Source organism: Helianthus annuus, chromosome 2 (genome assembly GCF_002127325.2).
Source record: "Helianthus annuus cultivar XRQ/B chromosome 2, HanXRQr2.0-SUNRISE, whole genome shotgun sequence".
Lineage (NCBI taxonomy): Eukaryota > Viridiplantae > Streptophyta > Magnoliopsida > Asterales > Asteraceae > Helianthus > Helianthus annuus.
Window position 1 is genome coordinate 107,588,210 of NC_035434.2, and position 21,635 is coordinate 107,609,844.

The window sequence follows — 21,635 nt, forward strand, 5'->3', positions numbered from 1 at the left end:
ATGTTTCCATACATGCCATAACCGAACTGACATGTAGTAAAATCTATCATATTTTGGACTTTTCACCATCTTTCAATATTTGATGTTTTGTTGAACGTCTGATTGAATTTACAGGTTATCTCATATCATTTTGGTTGAGCGATTGTTTGAATTTATGGATTATATCATATCATTTGGTTTGAATATACGGCCACATATTTATTTTAAATGCCATGTACTATAAAATATATAGAAATATGTAATAACAATTTATTTATTGGTCAAAAGTTTCATACACAACTTTTAGACCTAAATAATGCTCAATTATATTATTTTGAGCTAGGCAAAATTACCGGTTAACCAACCAATAACTGACCCGCTATAATCTTCAAAACTAATTAATAGAAATCATCATAACCGATCAGATATGGTTATCTATTAACCGAGATATTGAACATATTGGTTAGGCTGATGGGTGTCATCCCCACATTCCACCTAAGCTCCACATCACCTACCCAGTACCCATCCCCCATCCCCTTTCAAGGGGTATGGTGCCTTCCCCTTCCCTCAACCACCAATCGCCGCCCACATCAAAAGAGAGAGAAAGGAATCGAGGGCGTCGGGTGATGCCTACGAAGGTGCTGACTCCTTATCGTCAAGTGCCACGTCGGCTTCTCGGCTATCTCACCGATGCCACACCAGTGGACCTAGCTTATAGTTGTGGTTTTGTGTCGAAACCAACTCATACACGATACAATATTAACACTAAGCCAGTAAATTTAGTAAAAGTAGAGATAATAATTTACATTTAGCTAGTCAGTATATAACTATAATCATCATTGCAATCATTACATATGAATTATTAAATTTGTTTTCATTAAATTATTAACTACTATTGGAGTACCCAATAAATTATAGATAGAATAGAATATCTTTTTAAATAAAATTAATATTATTAAATTAATATAATATTATAACAATTATAAAATATATATATAGGAAGAGAACAAAGGAAAGACCAGGCTGGGGGTTGTTTTCTTTCCTCATTCCCTTCTTTCTATGTCAAGAAACCTTCATATTCTGTTGCCTTAATTCCTTTAATATTCATCCATCCTTTGCATCTATCAAATCTTTATATTTCTTTACATCAAATTCATTGATTTTTTTGTGTTTTTTTCATCTGGGTATCACTTAATTTGTTTAAAGATTGGAAATTTTGAATCTTTCTTTGAAAAATCAGGTGGGTTATGAGAAATTAAGGTGGGTTTAATGGCATCTGAAGAATCAATTGAAGTCAAGTTCAGGTTAGCTGATGGCAGTGATATTGGACCAAATAGATACAGTCCCACCACCACTGTTGGATCTTTGAAAGAGATGATACTTTCACAATTGCCTAAAGGTCAATTCTCTATCCTGTTTTTTTTTTTTTTTTTTTTTTTTTTTTTGTGAGAATTGTGTCTAGTTTTGCAGTATTTTTAGGGATTTTGACTAATCTTTGATTTAATTTTGACTAAACTTTGATTTGATTTTGACTGAATTTTGTTTAGTTCTATCTTTGTGGGATTCTTTTGTTTAATTTAGTGATGGGTTTTGTATAAATATTATGTGCTTGGTGTGGATTGTAAGTTTATGTTTGTATTTAATCCTTTGATTTTATGAATTGCTCATTTGCACTGATTGTTGAGTTGAGTTACGTTAATGTTAATTGTAGAGACAAGAACTAGCTACTAGAATGTGAAATGAGATTAGTAAATGTTGCTAAATTTGGGGGATTTTGTAAATTTTGGATAAAATAGATTTAGTCATGGCCTAGGATGTGCTTTCAACATGTACATTGGATAACTCTGGCCTTTTATCCGTCTTATTCATTTTCATCGTTTAGTTTTCGTTTTACGGGTTTAATTAGTATGATTATATTGTTGTAACATCTAATACCAACCAATATTGTCTGCTTTGCCAATGTGGAGCTCGTGGATTTGTTTTTTGGTTACATAGGTGGAAACTTCATAAGAGGTACCCATCCTGAATTGCTCCTCTAATACACATCCAATGCGTTCAACACATGTTCGTTGATGATATTTGAGGCTAAGCATCTCTTATATCATGGATGATGTGGGATTTGCTTAAGGTGTCATAATTGGTTCTTCTTAGTTGATGTAAGAAGGGATGAATATATGCTCACAAAATAGCATGAAAAATGAAATAAAATTCTATAAAAGAATACTACTTTGCTAACTTATCCTTTTTCATCATTGTTATCGGTTAACGCCGACTAAAGTGGGTCTTATTGACGTTTTCAATAATTGTATTGATCAGGACCACCGCCTACCCTTTTTAGAATAGACCACCGTATCCGTAAAATAAGAGAAAAGTCGAAAAAGTTCCCCAAATTCTGTTCATTAGACAATTAAACACGGGAAATATTCAAGACATGATATATATTAAAGTATGTTGGTTATATTGACTATAGTGTAATCAAAGCTGTTTTAGGTTAGGCGTACCCAATTAATGTTTATAAGTAGTGCAAATTTGGGGATTTTGTTAGCTGTATAATCTTTCTATATTTATATAATACCTTGATGTTCAAACATATGCTATTCTCATGATGGAAATATCTTTTAACTTGTTAATAGATGAAGAAAATGGACCTAAGAGCATAAACGATATGAAACTTATCAACGCCGGAAAGATATTGGAGAACCATAAAACACTTGCGGAATCTAGGTCTCCGGTCAGTGAAGTTCCCGGAGGTATTATCACTATGCTTGTTGTCGTGCGCCCTCCTATGCCAGACAGAAACAATGGTAACTAATTCTTCTATATGCACTGAATAGATGTTTGTTAGAGATACAATATGTAATTATGTAATTATGTTCCGTTTTGGGATTTCTCATACGATATGCTAGGGGTGTTCATGGATCGGTTTAAACAGTGAAACCAACCTCATCGGTTTGGTTTCGCTGTTGGTTTTTTTATAACATTTGGTCGGTCGGTTTCATAAACTTCAAATGTAATGAATGGTTTGGTTTACGACATAGTTATCCAAGGCACGAAGCACACTCAAGGCTTAGGCTCCGCTTAGGGGCTAGGCGATGGGCACAAAAAAAGCGTGGGCCTGAGAAAAAAAAGCGCACTTAAATAAAATAAAAAATAAAAAGTTCATTAAAGCAATAAAATACTCAAAACCAAAACCAAAATGTTCATACTCGCACTTAAAACGTCTCATATAACAAAATACTCAAAACCAAAAAGTTCATTAAAGTAATAAAGAGTAAAGCTTGAAAGCAAAAAAATAACTGCAGAAAAAGCCCTATAAATACTGCAGAAAAAGTGGAATTTACGAATTAATACGAACTGAATATTACTAAACGAGATTTTGATCTTTAGTGATATCATTTGTTAGTAAAAGCCCTATAAATACCACAGAAAAAGGGGATTTTATGAATTAATAAAGAAAATATTAAAGATCATTAGGATTTAGGTTACGCTATAATTACCTTGGAAGCATAAGCACGTTTACTGTGAATCGCCCAAAAAAAAAAACGCCTAGGCGCCAAAAGCGCACGCTTTTAATAACTATGGTTTACGGTTTATACCCAAACCTGTCGTATAAAACCAGACTGGCTTTAAAAATTTGAGTATATTTTAATTTCTTTAAATATTTTATGTTACAATGTTATTACATGTTTAATTAAAACAATACTGGCCTATATTAGTTTAACTGAATTGTGACTACACCCCACAAGCCCATCTAACATTTTAATTTATTCAAATTTTAACTACAGTTTGAAAACTAAAATGGATACATAATGAGGTTAATAGGTTATTACACTTGTAAAAAAATACATTCTGTTCTATAGCTCTATTTAAATCTAAAATGGATAGATTATGTTCTTTTGTTCAAATCTTTGTTTGATTTTTGTATTCAGTTTTATGCATAGATAAATGAGGTTATTACCCTGGTAGATCTATAATAAGATTATTACACGGGTAAATCTGAAATAAGGACATTACATAGTTTTTGAATAGCTTGTTTTTTTTATAATTTTTATTTGAGTTAAATGCCATTTTAGTCCCTGTGGTTTGGATCATTTTGCCAGTTTAGACTAAAGGTTTCATTTTTCGCCTGTGGGTACAAAAAAGGTTTCACCTTCGCCATTTTAGTCCACTGGGTTAACTTCATCCATTTTTTCTGTTAACGAGAAGGGCAATTCGGTCATTTTACATACATATAAAATGACCGAATTGCCCTTCTCGTTAACAGAAAAAATGGATGAAGTTAATCCAGTGGACTAAAATGGCAACGGTGAAACCTTTTTGGACCCACATGCGAAAAAATGAAACCTTTGGACTAAACTAGCAAAATGGCCCAAACCACAGGGGCTAAAATGGCATTTAACTCTTTTTATTTTATGGATTATATATAAAGTAGCAATAAAGCGTAAACCGTGAAACCAAACTGGAACCAATCCGTTAGCAACGGTTGGTTTAGTTCGGTTTAAAGTTATATTGGTTTGTTTTTCGATAATTAAAATTTTTTACCAATGGTTTAGCCTAAAAACCGTTACTACCGATTTGGTTCACAATTTAACCTAAAACCGCGAAAACTGGACCGTGAACACCCCTACCTTGTCCCTCTGGTGGGTCCGTAAGTTTTTCTTAACAGGTTAAAAAGAAAAGAAAAACAACTATTAAGATATTAAACAGTTTCATATTCTACTTGATATGAAAAGTTGTATTAAAGGCTCAGTATGTTGATATAAATATAATATCCCAAAGATAGCATGGTTTGACTTTATAAGTCAAATAAGTTTCTTCTTAACTCAAAATACACGTCTTTCGTTAAAAAGGTATCGGCATGTTATTTTACGCTGTCTGTTCCAGTAGCTCTATTACTGAATCATAGTTTTGAACATCTAAAGAATTCAGAATGATACTTGAACTTCAAATTTGTTGACTTTGACTTCAAATGTCTGAGGCTAACATGTATGGATTTATGACAGACACCTTGCATGATGGCTCATCAAAACAGAGCAGCTGTCCGTGTGCGATTCTCTGACCGTAAGACGAACCGAGCTGGTTTAGGCTCGTGTTATGTGAAATTCAAAGTAGATTTACGGTGTTTCCTGCTGCGGATAAAATATGAAAATGGGTCAGTGGTCCTTTGACTTTTTTTTTTTTGGTATTTGCTTGGAACTTTGACTTGAAATTTAAAAGGGTAAAGAAAGAAGAATGTCTGGTTATATGTTTGAATGTGTATATAGAAGCTTTGTAGACCAAAAACACATGTTTTTTTTTTAAATTTTAATTTCATCTTTCCATGTGGAACACCAATATAAAGTATGTTATGATATTATCTTTAAATCAAAAGCTTAAAAATCTGTGACTTCACTGATGTATTGTGACATTAAACAAGAGTTGGTGTAAATGTTGTAAGAACAATGATGAATCCAGCAGTGAAAATAAAGAGTTGTCCAACCGCAGTTTCGCGACTATAGCGCTTGCTACCGATGCGCGCATATGGCGCTATAAGGTGTTTAACAACCAATAGCGACTTTCTCTGTATTTTTTTTCTTGAAATATATAAACAGCGATGCCCAATAGGTTTTTTTTGTTTCACGATTGAAAAAAGAAGCGTATTTAGATGAAATATACATGTAAAAATAGCAATTATACATGTAAAATATTTTTTAAATTTTCTAAACTTTATCGCTAAACATGAAATAGCGGGGGCTATTTCGGGTTTAATTGACTCAAAGCATCGCTCGTTTAAATCATTTTATAGAGTAAAGTACAATTTCAGTCCCTGGGATTTACACCCAATTACACTTTCAACCCTCATTTGAAAAAAAAACGAACAATCAAGTCCCTATGGTTGTCGATTGGAATCAATCAAGTCTCTTTCACTAATTTCTGTTAATCAACTGTCAGCTGACTTGGGTATTTCTGTCTTTTTACTTATAAATGGAAGGGCACTATCGTCATTTCATATCTAATCAACCCTTTCTCCTCACCAGATCTGAAATTCACTCTCCCTCTTTCGTTACTAATCAAGATCATGTTACAACCTACAAAACACTAGTTCCTTCTCAATTTTGATCTCTATTTTCCTCCAAATTAGCCATTTCTCCTCACTAAATTAACCCTAGTTCACTCTGTATGGATTCTGGAACATTAGATGCTGATAAGACTACGGTAGTGTCCGGTTATTTGTTCGGTTATCGGTTCGTTAAAGTGCCAAATAGTGCAGTTTTACAAGGTATGAAGTACCTTTTGTTCGGTAGGTACATTGTACGTAAACGGGTGTGATAGCTGATATAACATAATAAGGGTCACCAATAAAATTGTTCAAGTCGCAAAAATCTTAAAATATATATATGAACACGGAAACATAACCAAAATAAAGACTTTTCAAGAAAATCTCAAAGTTAAGTGAAAATCCTAAGTATTGGAGAAACTTAGGGATTTGTAGAATGATTGGTTATTAAATCATTCCTACTTAAATTAGGACATGTAGACCAATTTGTGGGATTGCGCTAGTAGAGAACGCACCCAAAGGTGAGTGGCACTAAGGTGAGTGGCACTAACCCCTCTTTTTATTGTTTTATATAACGTTTTGGGGGAAGAACACGCCTTAAAAAGGATAATTATACGTTTTTGTATAAAACATGCCTTTGAATGAATTATAAATATATTTTTGTGGAAAATATGGTTTGGAAATGATATGTTATGTTTTTGAGGAAAAACATGGTTTTGAAGACGTGAATGATAGAAAATATGTTTCGGGGAGACACGTAGTTGTCGATTGGATTCAATCAAGTCTCTTTCACTAATTTATGTTAATTAACTGTCAGCTGACTTGGGTATTTGTGTCTTTTTACTTATAAATGGAAGGGCACTATCGTCATTTCATATCTAATCAACCCTTTCTCCTCACCAGATCAAATTCACTCTCCCTTTTTCCTTACTAATCAAGATCATGTTACAACCTGCAAAACACTAGTTCCTTCTCAATTTTGATCTCTATTTTCCTCCAAATTAGCCATTTCTCCTCACTAAATTAACCCTAGTTCACTCTGTATGGATTCTGGAACATTAGATGCTGATAAGACTACGGTAGTGTCCGGTTATTCGTCCGGTTATCGGTTCGTTAAAGTGCCAAATAGTGCAGTTTTACAAGGTATGAAGTACCTTTTGTTCGGTAGGTACATTGTACGTAAACGGGTGTGATAGCTGATATAACATAATAAGGATCAGCAATAAAATTGTTCAAGTCGCAAAAATCTTAAAATATATATATGAACACGGAAACATAACCAAAATACAGACTTTTCAAGAAAATCTCAAAGTTAAGTGAAAATCCTAAGTATTGGAGAAACTTAGGGATTTGTAGAATGATTGGTTATTAAATCATTCCTACTTAAATTAGGACATGTAGACCAATTTGTGGGATTGCGCTAGTAGAGAACGCACCCAAAGGTGAGCGGCACTAAGGTGAGTGACACTAACCCCTCTTTTATTGTTTTATATAACGTTTTAGGGGAAGAACACGCCTTAAAAAGGATAATTATACGTTTTTGTATAAAACATGCCTTTGAATGAATTATAAATATATTTTTGTGGAAAATATGGTTTGGAAATGATATGTTATGTTTTTGAGGAAAAACATGGTTTTGAAGACGTGAATGATAGAAAATATGTTTCGGGGAGACACGTAGTCATTTGGTTCTATAACATAGAACCTGTGAGCAAATGAATGCTCAACATACCCAATGAAAATGCAGTCTATACCTCTTTCCTCTAAGTTCCTTATCTTTGGATTAATGAGCCTTACCACGGCTCTACAACCCTAAACTCTCAGTTTATGCAGCTTAGGTGGTTTTTTATACCAAAGCTCAAAAGGGGTGGTTTTGTTCCTTTTATTTGGAATCCAACGTAGCAAATAGCAGGCTGTCAACATAGCCTCACCCCAAAAGCCTTCACTTAGGCCCGAATAGGACGACATGGTATTGACTATTTCCTTTAGAGTCCTATTCTTCTTTTCTGCCACACCATTTTGTTCCGGTGTGTAAGGAGCAGTTGTATGATGTATTATTCTAGTTGATTGGAAATACACTGGATCAATATACTCACCACCTTTGTCCGTATGTATAGTTTTGATCAACCCACTCCGATGAAGTTCTACTTCTTGTTTATAAATTTTTAACTTTTCCAAAGCTTCATATTTAGCATGCAACAAATAAACATAGCAGAATCTAGTAGCATCATCTATAAACGTTACTACATACTTTTTATTACCTAGTGATGGTGTAGCATGATAGTCACATAGATCGCTATGTATCAAATCTAACATTTTACTTTCCCTATGAACATGTTGCATGAAAGGCTTTTTAGTTATCTTATTCACCTTGCACATATGGCATTTATCATTGCTAATGTTAATAACTGAAATTAAGCTCATTTTAGGCATTTCTTTAATTCTTTTTATAACGTACATGTCCTAGTCTAGCATGCCATAATTCTGAGTCAGTCAAGTTGTTACTATTACTAGCTGAAGGTATGCAATTAACATTACTAGTTGAAGCAACACAAGTAGATTCATTCATAAAAGAAACATAAACATGCCATTACAAATATAACCAAAACCAACAAAAGTACCATGTCTTGACAAGATATACTTGTCACTTTCCAACACTTGTTTGTAACCGCAATTATTCAACACAATGGCACTTAACAGATTCTTTCGAATTTCGGGCGCATACAAAACATTGTTCAAAAGTAAAGATTTTCCAGAAGTAAAAACAAGCTGCACGGTTCATATTCCTTTAATTGGTTCAGTTGCAATATTCCCCATCTTGATGAAAGATTCGTCTTCAATTGGTTGAAAGTCTTTAAACCAACGGATATCCTTGCATACATGGCTTGTTGCACCTGAATCAACCCACCAAGCAATATCATCATCCTGCACATAAAATGCTTCAGAAATTAGTGATACATAATTCTAAACCGAATTATTAATTTATACTAAATTCTGACCTTGTTTGCCCGGGGCCTTGGACCCGTTAGGACCAGCCTCATTCTTGTTCTTTGAACCAAACTTGTTGTTGTTCTTCATCAATTTACAGTCTCTCTTAAAGTGACCAACCTTACCACACTTCCAGCAAGGGTGATTCAGCTTTTTGTTTGGACCCTGAATTGTTGTTCCCTTGAAACTTTCATATCCCTTTGAACTTATTGTTTCCTTTTGATGATTCACCCATCTCAACCACATTCACTTACGATGTTGCAACCTGTTTCTTTTCATCATTGACCAACACTTTTTTGTGCTCTCAAGCCCTCTTCGATTATGAAGTGGCTTCCAAGTTCAACCAAACGTAACTCTCCTTTCTGATGTTTCAGATTATGTTTAACATCTTTCCAAGAAGGAGGTAACTTGTCAATGATGCTTGAAACCGAGATGGATTCATCCATCTTCATGTCATGTTGGGCATATGTCACGGCCCCCGACCCGGTTTGACCCGTTTCAGGAGCCGTGGGACAGAAATCCCGCGGTATTTAATTTAGGCGACAGCGGAAGTCTTTTTAAAACAGGATCTTTAGTATTAAACTGCTCATTATATAATTTAGGGATAAAACCCAGTAATTTACAATACTGTGATTTCCATGGAAATCTTTATTTTTAAAACATGTTCCTTTATTTATTTACACTGAGCCACTTTTCTAAGCTGGTAGTGCTTCCTGGCACTTTTCTTTGCTCACAACAGATTACCTGAAACATGTTTGAAAAAGGTTTTGTCAGCGGGGAAATACTGAGTGAGTTCATTCAGTTTTTAGGAAATGACTCATAGTTATAAATTACAGCATAAGAGCGATTACAATGGTTCATATCTTATTTTATTCTGGCTTTCTGTCACAATGGTGACAAGTCACAATGGTGACGATGGTCATACCACTATTAGGTTAATGAACTCTAATAGTGACGTTTCTCCCTAGTAGGTCAATGAACCTAACTGAGAGAAATAGTAATGTGCACAATACCCCACTAACCAATAAATCAAGATATCCACGACTTAGTCCCTGTATTTATAACACTTTTGAAAATAATTTGGAGTATTGTAAAACAATTGATAAAAAGAAGAATGACTCACATTGCAGATTTAACGAGCAGTGTATAAGCCTACTGATTAGCCTTGATTATTTCTAATCTAACAATAATGCACACAAAACAGGATTAGTGATCAATACAGCAGTTACGATAATTCCCCGAGATCAATTTTGACAATGAATGTCCAAGTGCAATACTTCGGCTCATTTATCAAAATGACAAATGATAAAGTATAGTACTTCAACTCGTATATCGAATTATCGACAACGACAAAGTACAATGCTTCGGCTCATTATCGAATTATCGACAACGATAAAGCATAGCTCAATGTGGGCGGCACTTAGACATTCTTTGAATGTATTGATTCCGGAAACTGAATCGTAATAGCGATCGAGTAATTACCCTGTTCTGTGGCAGCGATTCGATAATTGTGTGTGTGTTGGACTGTTTTGCTTATAACTCGACCTATGTAACTCCGCTTTTCGTCGTTTCAGTGCCAAAATTCAAGTCCCAACCCCTGCTATTTATACTGAGATTTTGACACCGTCGCGTAGCGCGAGGGGTACCCCCTTAGCCGTCGCGCTACGCGAGTGACCACCCTATTTTCATAGGGTAGCCCTTCGTGCAGGTAGGCTTGCTGTGTTGTCAGTTTCTTAAAATTCGATTTTTATAATTAGTTATGAAGATAATCGTTGGCTAGGGTTTATCCCCCCCTGAGTTTTAGGGGCCCTGATCCTGATTCTGAAAATTCTGAAAATTTTAGGGTTTGTGTAGAATCACTTGGGTGTCTCAATTAGAGTTTCCTTAATAGCTAATTACTATCCTAATTAGGGATTTTAGTGACAGTTGTTACATCCTCCCCACCTTAAGAAAAATCTCGTCCTCGAGATTCACTGAAATAGATGAGGGTATTTTCACTCTATCTCTGATTCCAGTTCCCAAGTATACTCTTGTTCTCTTCTGGATTCCCATTGGACTTTCACTAGCACTAGTCGTTTGTGTTTGAGAAACTTAATTTTCCGATCTTCTATTTGTAGGGGTTTCTCTATGAATTTTAGCTTTTCATTTACCTCTATATCTTGAAGAGGTACTACCAGGGATTCGTCTGATAGACGTTTCTTAAGATTGGATACATGAAACACATCATGTACTTCAGCTAATTCTTCTGGTAGTTGTAAATGATAAACTACTGGTCCTATGTGTTGGATTACTGGTAATGGTCCTACGTATAAGAGACTTAGCTTCTTCTCTTATCGAATAAATTCCTTTCCAAGGAAATACTTTCAATAGCATTTTTGTCTCCAACTTGGACTTCGACGGCTTTTGTTTATTATTTGTATAGTTCTTCTAACTGTCTTCAGCCTTTCCTTCGTGATACTAAATATCATAGTCGTAGTCATCGAGGATTTCCCTTTTTCCTCATGTTTAATTCTTGTTGCTCAAATATGTATCTTAAAATCTTATGACCCATATGGATAGTAAGCTTGCTTAGATAATATTTCCTAATCTTAAGGATAACTTGTGGTTTCTAATTTTTAGGCTTACAAGTGGTAAGGCTTTCTTCGTGCTTTTGCAATTACTTTGATGCATACACAATTACCTTTTTGTGTCGCATTACCATATATCCAAATTTTAACTTTGAAGCATTACCGTATACTTTAAAATCTTCTGTTCCTTCTGGTAAGGCTAGCTAGAGGCTTCTTTTTGTTTAGGTTCTTATTTAGAATTAACTGTGTTAACTTAGTTAAGGATGTATCTATCTAAAAGAATCCTTAATAAACTGCCTATAGTATCCGGCTAAATTTTACAAAATACTTACTTTCCATTTAAAGATTGCGAACTCTTCCATTGCTATCTTAGCAGAATCTAAGTGAATATCTTCATGATTTATCATGTGACCTTACGTGGTTTATTTCCTATAATCATAAATACTTCTCCGGCGGTTACCTGGATTTTCTATAAAGTTCTTATCACAGAGAATTCGAGTAGGGTTGGCTACTAACTAATCTATTTTTAATACAACATCAAACTCGGCTAATTTCATAGGAATTAGGTTAGCGAAGAATTATATGACCTGAGAGTTATATTTTCCTTTTTGCATGTTTTGACTGTAAAGATTTGTCTTAAGTTGACAGAATGAAGTATTTATAAAACTTTAGTGTGTATCAGAGTCAGTTAATACTTTTTGTGTAAACGTTGTAACCTAGGACGTACCGGCTATTACATCTGGAATGAGCTCTGTTTTCTGAGCAGTCAATTGAAAGGCTCTTGCATTCCTTTTTGCTTCTTCTGCAGGTTTGGCTTTAGTGTCAGATGGTTTGTTCAGTTTTGGACAATTTGGCCTAAGATGTCCAGTTTCTCCACAGTTGTAACAAACTGAAAATTTCTTCCTCCTGCAGTCTTCTTCCTGATGCCCCGGAATTTTGCAAAAATTGCAGTATCCTTTGCATCTTCCAAAATGCTTTCTTTTGCAAAAATTGCAAAATGAACTAGTAGAAGATTGCCCATTCCCTCCTTTCTTAAAATCGTTATGGTTATCCGAACGGATTACCTGGGTAATCTTTTGGGCTACTTCCTTCCTTCTATTTTCTTCTCTTGTCCGTACTAGTTCGTCAGTCAGAGTATTGGCTAAATCTACCGCATCATCAATCGTGCGAGGTTTCGCAGCCTTGACGATGTTACGGATTTCAGAAATCAATCCCCAAATATATCGAGAAATAAGTACTGGCTCTGGCGAAGCCAGGGTTGGTACTACTCGAGCATATTCGAAGAATGTCGTAGTATACTTTCGACAATCTACATCAACCATTCGGTGGGTTAAAAACTTGTTTGTCATTTGTTCTTTTTCATATTCGGGACAGAATTTTCTTTCTACCAAGCTCTTAAATTCTTCCCAGTTCATAGCATACGCCATCCTTCTTCCTTTTGATTGTAACACCGTATTCCACCATTCTAGCGCTCCTTCTTTGAAAAGGTTTGATGCGTACATGACCTGATCATCCTGAGCACATTTACTTATGGCAATTACTGCCTCAGTTTTCTCTAACCAACGTAGTGCCGCAGTCGCTCCTTCGTTGCCTGAAAACTCAGATGGTTTACAAGCAAGAAATTCCTTGTAAGTGCAACCAGGCGTTGCAACTTTCATTTTCTTAGGGAGCGGCGCTGGTTGTGGTTCATTGTCATGATTAACATGATTATTGCCTCCGTTTACGCTATTACTGAAGTTATCTTCAGAAATACGTTTGCTAGGAACGGGTTGTTGTGGTTCTATTGGATTTTTAACAGCAGCAACGATGGCTGGAATAGCGTTGGCTATCCCTTGAGCTATCATTGTTGGAATAGTGTTGGCTATCCCTTGAGCAACGATATTTTCTATATCCTGCCTAGTCATATATTGATCCCCCGGTTGTTGCTCAGAATCATTAACCTCATTAACTGGTTCATTATTAGCGTTTTCCATTTGACAACTAAGTTATAGATAAATAATTAGTATACAAGAAATAATCCAATATCACACTTAATTGCACATAATCATGTATACGAACAAAATTTGTAAATTTTCTAAAATTTCATGCTTCTATATACAACTGTTTATCTTACACATACTGATTTTACTATTATTATTACACAATAACAGTTTCATAAATCCCCTATCCTTTTTGTCAACGATATTCTAGTAACTGTGTTCCCTCTTATCATAGTTCCAGGAGATTTGTCCCCCAATCTCTTGGATCCTATTCCCAGTATCCATTAGTTCTTCACCAAAGCGAAGTTCAGTCTTATTCTTGTTACTCATTGGTGGATTTGGTAAAGGTTCTAGATGGAACTTGAGGAAAAAGCTTATAGGGATAGTTTTGTAACTGTATTTCATTAATTAACCATTCGTCTATTTGCGAGTGGATTGAAGGGTTTGGAATAGATGGTTCTAAGTTCATTGGTAGTGGTGTTTCAAGAGAGCAATTAAAAATATTTTCATTAACAGGCTTAATAGTATTATGGCTTGCCATTATAGAATCTAACTCTTCCTGAGATGGTAACTTTTCAATTTGCCTAGAACTTTCCCCAATTTCTATTTCCTTGGGCTTGGGTTTCTCGAGAGGTAAAGCATCGAACTCTATAGGTTCTTCTATATCTGGTATATACCTATTGAAATCTCTGGAAACTTCTACTCTTACTGGATAGAGATTTAAATTCTGAAGGGCCTCAGACATGTTACTCATGCTGTTTAGCAAAAATAGACATAGTCAGAATTCATAAAATTTATAGAAAATCTTTTAAATCTGTGTCCCTACTGGGTATTATTGAAATTTACATCATACGAGGTTTTATTTTATGATTTTCTTGATAAGACTTCTAGATTGTAGATAATAAAGGTACTAATACTTGAGTCAAATTATTTAAGAATTTGCATGACTTACTACATTGATTAGCATATAAAGATCTGCTCATACTGTACACAATTAGTCAGATAAATAAACAATTAATCACAAAATAGTAATTAATGGAAATTAAGTATTTTCTAAATACTTAATTGGCTTAAATCAGTGGCTTGAGAAGTGGCTCTGATACCACCTTATTTCTGTCACGGCCCCCGACCCGGTTTGACCCGTTTCAGGAGCCGTGGGACAGAAATCCCGCGGTATTTAATTTAGGCGACAGCGGAAGTCTTTTTAAAACAGGATCTTTAGTATTAAACTGCTCATTATATAATTTAGGGATAAAACCCAGTAATTTACAATACTGTGATTTCCATGAAAATCTTTATTTTTAAAACATGTTCCTTTATTTATTTACACTGAGCCACTTTTCTAAGCTGGTAGTGCTTCCTGGCACTTTTCTTTGCTCACAACAGATTACCTGAAACATGTTTGAAAAAGGTTTTGTCAGCGGGGAAATACTGAGTGAGTTCATTCAGTTTTTAGGAAATGACTCATAGTTATAAATTACAGCATAAGAGCGATTACAATGGTTCATATCTTATTTTATTCTGGCTTTCTGTCACAATGGTGACAAGTCACAATGGTGACGATGGTCATACCACTATTAGGTTAATGAACTCTAATAGTGACGTTTCTCCCTAGTAGGTCAATGAACCTAACTGAGAGAAATAGTAATGTGCACAATACCCCACTAACCAATAAATCAAGATATCCACGACTTAGTCCCTGTATTTATAACACTTTTGAAAATAATTTGGAGTATTGTAAAACAATTGATAAAAAGAAGAATGACTCACATTGCAGATTTAACGAGCAGTGTATAAGCCTACTGATTAGCCTTGATTATTTCTAATCTAACAATAATGCACACAAAACAGGATTAGTGATCAATACAGCAGTTACGATAATTCCCCGAGATCAATTTTGACAATGAATGTCCAAGTGCAATACTTCGGCTCATTTATCAAAATGACAAATGATAAAGTATAGTACTTCAACTCGTATATCGAATTATCGACAACGACAAAGTACAATGCTTCGGCTCATTATCGAATTATCGACAACGATAAAGCATAGCCCAATGTGGGCGGCACTTAGACATTCTTTGAATGTATTGATTCCGGAAACTGAATCGTAATAGCGATCGAGTAATTACCCTGTTCTGTGGCAGCGATTCGATAATTGTGTGTGTGTTGGACTGTTTTGCTTATAACTCGACCTATGTAACTCCGCTTTTCGTCGTTTCAGTGCCAAAATTCAAGTCCCAACCCCTGCTATTTATACTGAGATTTTGACACCGTCGCGTAGCGCGAGGGGTACCCCCTTAGCCGTCGCGCTACGCGAGTGACCACCCTATTTTCATAGGGTAGCCCTTCGTGCAGGTAGGCTTGCTGTGTTGTCAGTTTCTTAAAATTCGATTTTTATAATTAGTTATGAAGATAATCGTTGGCTAGGGTTTATCCCCCCCTGAGTTTTAGGGGCCCTGATCCTGATTCTGAAAATTCTGAAAATTTTAGGGTTTGTGTAGAATCACTTGGGTGTCTCAATTAGAGTTTCCTTAATAGCTAATTACTATCCTAATTAGGGATTTTAGTGACAGTTGTTACAGCATATTCCCTCAGGATTCGCAACAGTTCATTATACTGTTCCATGACAGGCCTCGAATCAACCATTCTGTAATTATTGAAATTACTAACAAGTAACTTCTTACTAGAAGAATCTTCTGCCATGTATTTCCGAGTCAGTCAAGTTGTTACTATTACTAGCTGAAGGTATGCAATTAACATTACTAGTTGAAGCAACACAAGTAGATTCATTCATAAAAGAAACATAAACATGCCATTACAAATATAACCAAAACCAACAAAAGTACCATGTCTTGACAAGATATACTTGTCACTTTCAAACACTTGTTTGTAACCGCAATTATTCAACACAATGCCACTTAACAGATTCTTTCGAATTTCGGGCGCATACAAAACATTGTTCAAAAGTAAAGATTTTCAAGAAGTAAAAACAAGCTGCACGGTTCATATTCCTTTAATTGGTTCAGTTGCAATATTCCCCATCTTGATGAAAGATTCGTCTTCAATTGGTTGAAAGTCTTTAAACCAACGGATATCCTTGCATACATGGCTTGTTGCACCTGAATCAACCCACCAAGCAATATCATCATCCTGCACATAAAATGCTTCAGAAATTAGTGATACATAATTCTAAACCGAATTATTAATTTATACTAAATTCTGACCTTGTTTGCCCGGGGCCTTGGACCCGTTAGGACCAGCCTCATTCTTGTTCTTTGAACCAAACTTGTTGTTGTTCTTCATCAATTTACAGTCTCTCTTAAAGTGACCAACCTTACCACACTTCCAGCAAGGGTAATTCAGCTTTTTGTTTGGACCCTGAATTGTTGTTCCCTTGAAACTTTCATATCCCTTTGAACTTATTGTTTCCTTTGGATGATTCACCCGTCTCAACCACATTCACTTACGATGTTGCAACCTGTTTCTTTTCATCATTGACCAACACTTTTTTGTGCTCTCAAGCCCTCTTCGATTATGAAGTGGCTTCCAAGTTCAACCAAACGTAACTCTCCTTTCTGATGTTTCAGATTATGTTTAACATCTTTCCAAGAAGGAGGTAACTTGTCAATGATGCTTGAAACCGAGATGGATTCATCCATCTTCATGTCATGTTGGGCATATTCCCTCAGGATTCGCAACAGTTCATTATACTGTTCCATGACAGGCCTCGAATCAACCATTCTGTAATTATTGAAATTACTAACAAGTAACTTCTTACTAGAAGAATCTTCTGCCATGTATTTCCGAGTCAGTCAAGTTGTTACTATTACTAGCTGAAGGTATGCAATTAACATTACTAGTTGAAGCAACACAAGTAGATTCATTCATAAAAGAAACATAAACATGCCATTACAAATATAACCAAAACCAACAAAAGTACCATGTCTTGACAAGATATACTTGTCACTTTCCAACACTTGTTTGTAACCGCAATTATTCAACACAATGCCACTTAACAGATTCTTTCGAATTTCGGGCGCATACAAAACATTGTTCAAAAGTAAAGATTTTCCAGAAGTAAAAACAAGCTGCACGGTTCATATTCCTTTAATTGGTTCAGTTGCAATATTCCCCATCTTGATGAAAGATTCGTCTTCAATTGGTTGAAAGTCTTTAAACCAACGGATATCCTTGCATACATGGCTTGTTGCACCTGAATCAACCCACCAAGCAATATCATCATCCTGCACATAAAATGCTTCAGAAATTAGTGATACATAATTCTAAACCGAATTATTAATTTATACTAAATTTTGACCTTGTTTGCCCGGGGCCTTGGACCCGTTAGGACCAGCCTCATTCTTGTTCTTTGAACCAAACTTGTTGTTGTTCTTCATCAATTTACAGTCTCTCTTAAAGTGACCAACCTTACCACACTTCCAGCAAGGGTAATTCAGCTTTTTGTTTGGACCCTGAATTGTTGTTCCCTTGAAACTTTCATATCCCTTTGAACTTATTGTTTCCTTTGGATGATTCACCCGTCTCAACCACATTCACTTACGATGTTGCAACCTGTTTCTTTTCATCATTGACCAACACTTTTTTGTGCTCTCAAGCCCTCTTCGATTATGAAGTGGCTTCCAAGTTCAACCAAACGTAACTCTCCTTTCTGATGTTTCAGATTATGTTTAACATCTTTCCAAGAAGGAGGTAACTTGTCAATGATGCTTGAAACCGAGATGGATTCATCCATCTTCATGTCATGTTGGGCATATTCCCTCAGGATTCGCAACAGTTCATTATACTGTTCCATGACAGGCCTCGAATCAACCATTCTGTAATTATTGAAATTACTAACAAGTAACTTCTTACTAGAAGAATCTTCTGCCATGTATTTCCGAGTCAGTCAAGTTGTTACTATTACTAGCTGAAGGTATGCAATTAACATTACTAGTTGAAGCAACACAAGTAGATTCATTCATAAAAGAAACATAAACATGCCATTACAAATATAACCAAAACCAACAAAAGTACCATGTCTTGACAAGATATACTTGTCACTTTCCAACACTTGTTTGTAACCGCAATTATTCAACACAATGCCACTTAACAGATTCTTTCGAATTTCGGGCGCATACAAAACATTGTTCAAAAGTAAAGATTTTCCAGAAGTAAAAACAAGCTGCACGGTTCATATTCCTTTAATTGGTTCAGTTGCAATATTCCCCATCTTGATGAAAGATTCGTCTTCAATTGGTTGAAAGTCTTTAAACCAACGGATATCCTTGCATACATGGCTTGTTGCACCTGAATCAACCCACCAAGCAATATCATCATCCTGCACATAAAATGCTTCAGAAATTAGTGATACATAATTCTAAACCGAATTATTAATTTATACTAAATTCTGACCTTGTTTGCCCGGGGCCTTGGACCCGTTAGGACCAGCCTCATTCTTGTTCTTTGAACCAAACTTGTTGTTGTTCTTCATCAATTTACAGTCTCTCTTAAAGTGACCAACCTTACCACACTTCCAGCAAGGGTAATTCAGCTTTTTGTTTGGACCCTGAATTGTTGTTCCCTTGAAACTTTCATATCCCTTTGAACTTATTGTTTCCTTTGGATGATTCACCCGTCTCAACCACATTCACTTACGATGTTGCAACCTGTTTCTTTTCATCATTGACCAACACTTTTTTGTGCTCTCAAGCCCTCTTCGATTATGAAGTGGCTTCCAAGTTCAACCAAACGTAACTCTCCTTTCTGATGTTTCAGATTATGTTTAACATCTTTCCAAGAAGGAGGTAACTTGTCAATGATGCTTGAAACCGAGATGGATTCATCCATCTTCATGTCATGTTGGGCATATTCCCTCAGGATTCGCAACAGTTCATTATACTGTTCCATGACAGGCCTCGAATCAACCATTCTGTAATTATTGAAATTACTAACAAGTAACTTCTTACTAGAAGAATCTTCTGCCATGTATTTCCGAGTCAGTCAAGTTGTTACTATTACTAGCTGAAGGTATGCAATTAACATTACTAGTTGAAGCAACACAAGTAGATTCATTCATAAAAGAAACATAAACATGCCATTACAAATATAACCAAAACCAACAAAAGTACCATGTCTTGACAAGATATACTTGTCACTTTCCAACACTTGTTTGTAACCGCAATTATTCAACACAATGCCACTTAACAGATTCTTTCGAATTTCGGGCGCATACAAAACATTGTTCAAAAGTAAAGATTTTCCAGAAGTAAAAACAAGCTGCACGGTTCATATTCCTTTAATTGGTTCAGTTGCAATATTCCCCATCTTGATGAAAGATTCGTCTTCAATTGGTTGAAAGTCTTTAAACCAACGGATATCCTTGCATACATGGCTTGTTGCACCTGAATCAACCCACCAAGCAATATCATCATCCTGCACATAAAATGCTTCAGAAATTAGTGATACATAATTCTAAACCGAATTATTAATTTATACTAAATTCTGACCTTGTTTGCCCGGGGCCTTGGACCCGTTAGGACCAGCCTCATTCTTGTTCTTTGAACCAAACTTGTTGTTGTTCTTCATCAATTTACAGTCTCTCTTAAAGTGACCAACCTTACCACACTTCCAGCAAGGGTAATTCAGCTTTTTGTTTGGACCCTGAATTGTTGTTCCCTTGAAACTTTCATATCCCTTTGAACTTATTGTTTCCTTTGGATGATTCACCCGTCTCAACCACATTCACTTACGATGTTGCAACCTGTTTCTTTTCATCATTGACCAACACTTTTTTGTGCTCTCAAGCCCTCTTCGATTATGAAGTGGCTTCCAAGTTCAACCAAACGTAACTCTCCTTTCTGATGTTTCAGATTATGTTTAACATCTTTCCAAGAAGGAGGTAACTTGTCAATGATGCTTGAAACCGAGATGGATTCATCCATCTTCATGTCATGTTGGGCATATTCCCTCAGGATTCGCAACAGTTCATTATACTGTTCCATGACAGGCCTCGAATCAACCATTCTGTAATTATTGAAATTACTAACAAGTAACTTCTTACTAGAAGAATCTTCTGCCATGTATTTGGCTTCGAAAGTGTCCCACAGTAACTTTGCAATTTCTACGTTTTGATAACTATCAAACAGGGAATCAGACATACCATTTAGGATGTGGCCAACACATGTAACTGTCGTTTTCCCACTTTGACCGCTTCCTGATTTGTTCCACATTACCATCCTCCAGTACCTCCGGGATCTCAACACGTACACCACTTTCAGGGTTGTGAGAAGAAAGTGCATCTTTTTTTGCCATCGTCGGAAATCCTGTCGTTCGAACTTCTCCACTTTGTCAAACTTGCTTGTCATATCCTTCACCGATCTGCTCGCCATCTTCACAGAAAATAATTTGATCGTTGTTGGGGAATTCTGAATACCATAGATAATCAGAGAGGCGTGTAATCACTATCAGATCAAATTATTTTGGTTGTTCTACCGAATATTCAATCGGATACAGCTCTGATTGAGAAATCAAACAAACAGTATGTGAATTACGAGTTCGTCATTGAACCAGAGAGAGCGACCAAAAAACTGTATGCAAATTTGAGGATTGAATTGCAGATAACTGCCTCTGGGAAAAGTTATAATTCAAATTTTAAATAAATTTCCATAATCTGTCTTAAATTTTCGTCACAAAAATTATGACGAATTTCTTAGAAAAATAATTTTCTAAGGATTTTTCATAAAGCAATTTAATTAAAATAATTTTTTTCATAAAAACAGTTCGACCCCAGCCAGGGGCTCTGCCCTTTGGACCCTGCTCCCAGGGGCGTTGCCCCCGGACCCCCGCCGGGGGAGGGGGGGGGGGGGGGTTGCCCCTTTGCAACCCCCATTTGGGGCTCCGCCCGTATATTTGGAATTATAGCAACTTGAACAAGCGTACACTCCCGCACCTCCTAACTTGTTTGATGTATATTATAATTCTCTTTGGCCACCAAATTAATCCCAGATCAAGCATCAGTATTGTGAAGAATATTATATTTGACCTACTAACTGCTAAATAAAGAGCTGCTAAAAGTGTTTTCTAACT

The 21,635-nt window shown here is 35.8% G+C and overlaps 1 protein-coding gene and 4 long non-coding RNA genes across 5 annotated transcripts; 1 reads left to right on the top strand and 4 right to left on the bottom strand.

The window, feature by feature from the left end:
• The first annotated feature begins 959 nt into the window (after nt 1–959).
• On the top strand, nt 960–5,313 carry LOC110918429 (membrane-anchored ubiquitin-fold protein 3). The gene is made up of 3 exons (XM_022162748.2): nt 960–1,378; nt 2,613–2,783; nt 4,983–5,313. Exons 1-3 carry the CDS (start codon nt 1,249–1,251, stop codon nt 5,036–5,038), a joined length of 357 nt encoding a protein of 118 aa, XP_022018440.1. The 5' UTR covers nt 960–1,248; the 3' UTR covers nt 5,039–5,313.
• Nucleotides 5,314–8,709: 3,396 nt separating this feature from the next.
• Nucleotides 8,710–9,141, bottom strand: LOC110904549. Its single transcript, XR_002572609.1, has 2 exons — nt 9,016–9,141; nt 8,710–8,941 (listed from the first exon to the last, which is right to left on the bottom strand). It is a non-coding gene; the product is annotated as an uncharacterized LOC110904549 (long non-coding RNA).
• An 8,266-nt stretch (nt 9,142–17,407) lies between these two features.
• Nucleotides 17,408–18,050, bottom strand: LOC118488873. The gene is made up of 2 exons (XR_004885349.1): nt 17,869–18,050; nt 17,408–17,794 (listed from the first exon to the last, which is right to left on the bottom strand). It is a non-coding gene; the product is annotated as an uncharacterized LOC118488873 (long non-coding RNA).
• Nucleotides 18,051–18,501: 451 nt separating this feature from the next.
• On the bottom strand, nt 18,502–19,091 carry LOC110918414. Its single transcript, XR_002581291.2, has 2 exons — nt 18,963–19,091; nt 18,502–18,888 (listed from the first exon to the last, which is right to left on the bottom strand). It is a non-coding gene; the product is annotated as an uncharacterized LOC110918414 (long non-coding RNA).
• Nucleotides 19,092–19,595: 504 nt separating this feature from the next.
• On the bottom strand, nt 19,596–20,185 carry LOC110918420. Its single transcript, XR_002581299.2, has 2 exons — nt 20,057–20,185; nt 19,596–19,982 (listed from the first exon to the last, which is right to left on the bottom strand). It is a non-coding gene; the product is annotated as an uncharacterized LOC110918420 (long non-coding RNA).
• Between the last annotated feature and the right edge of the window lie 1,450 nt (nt 20,186–21,635).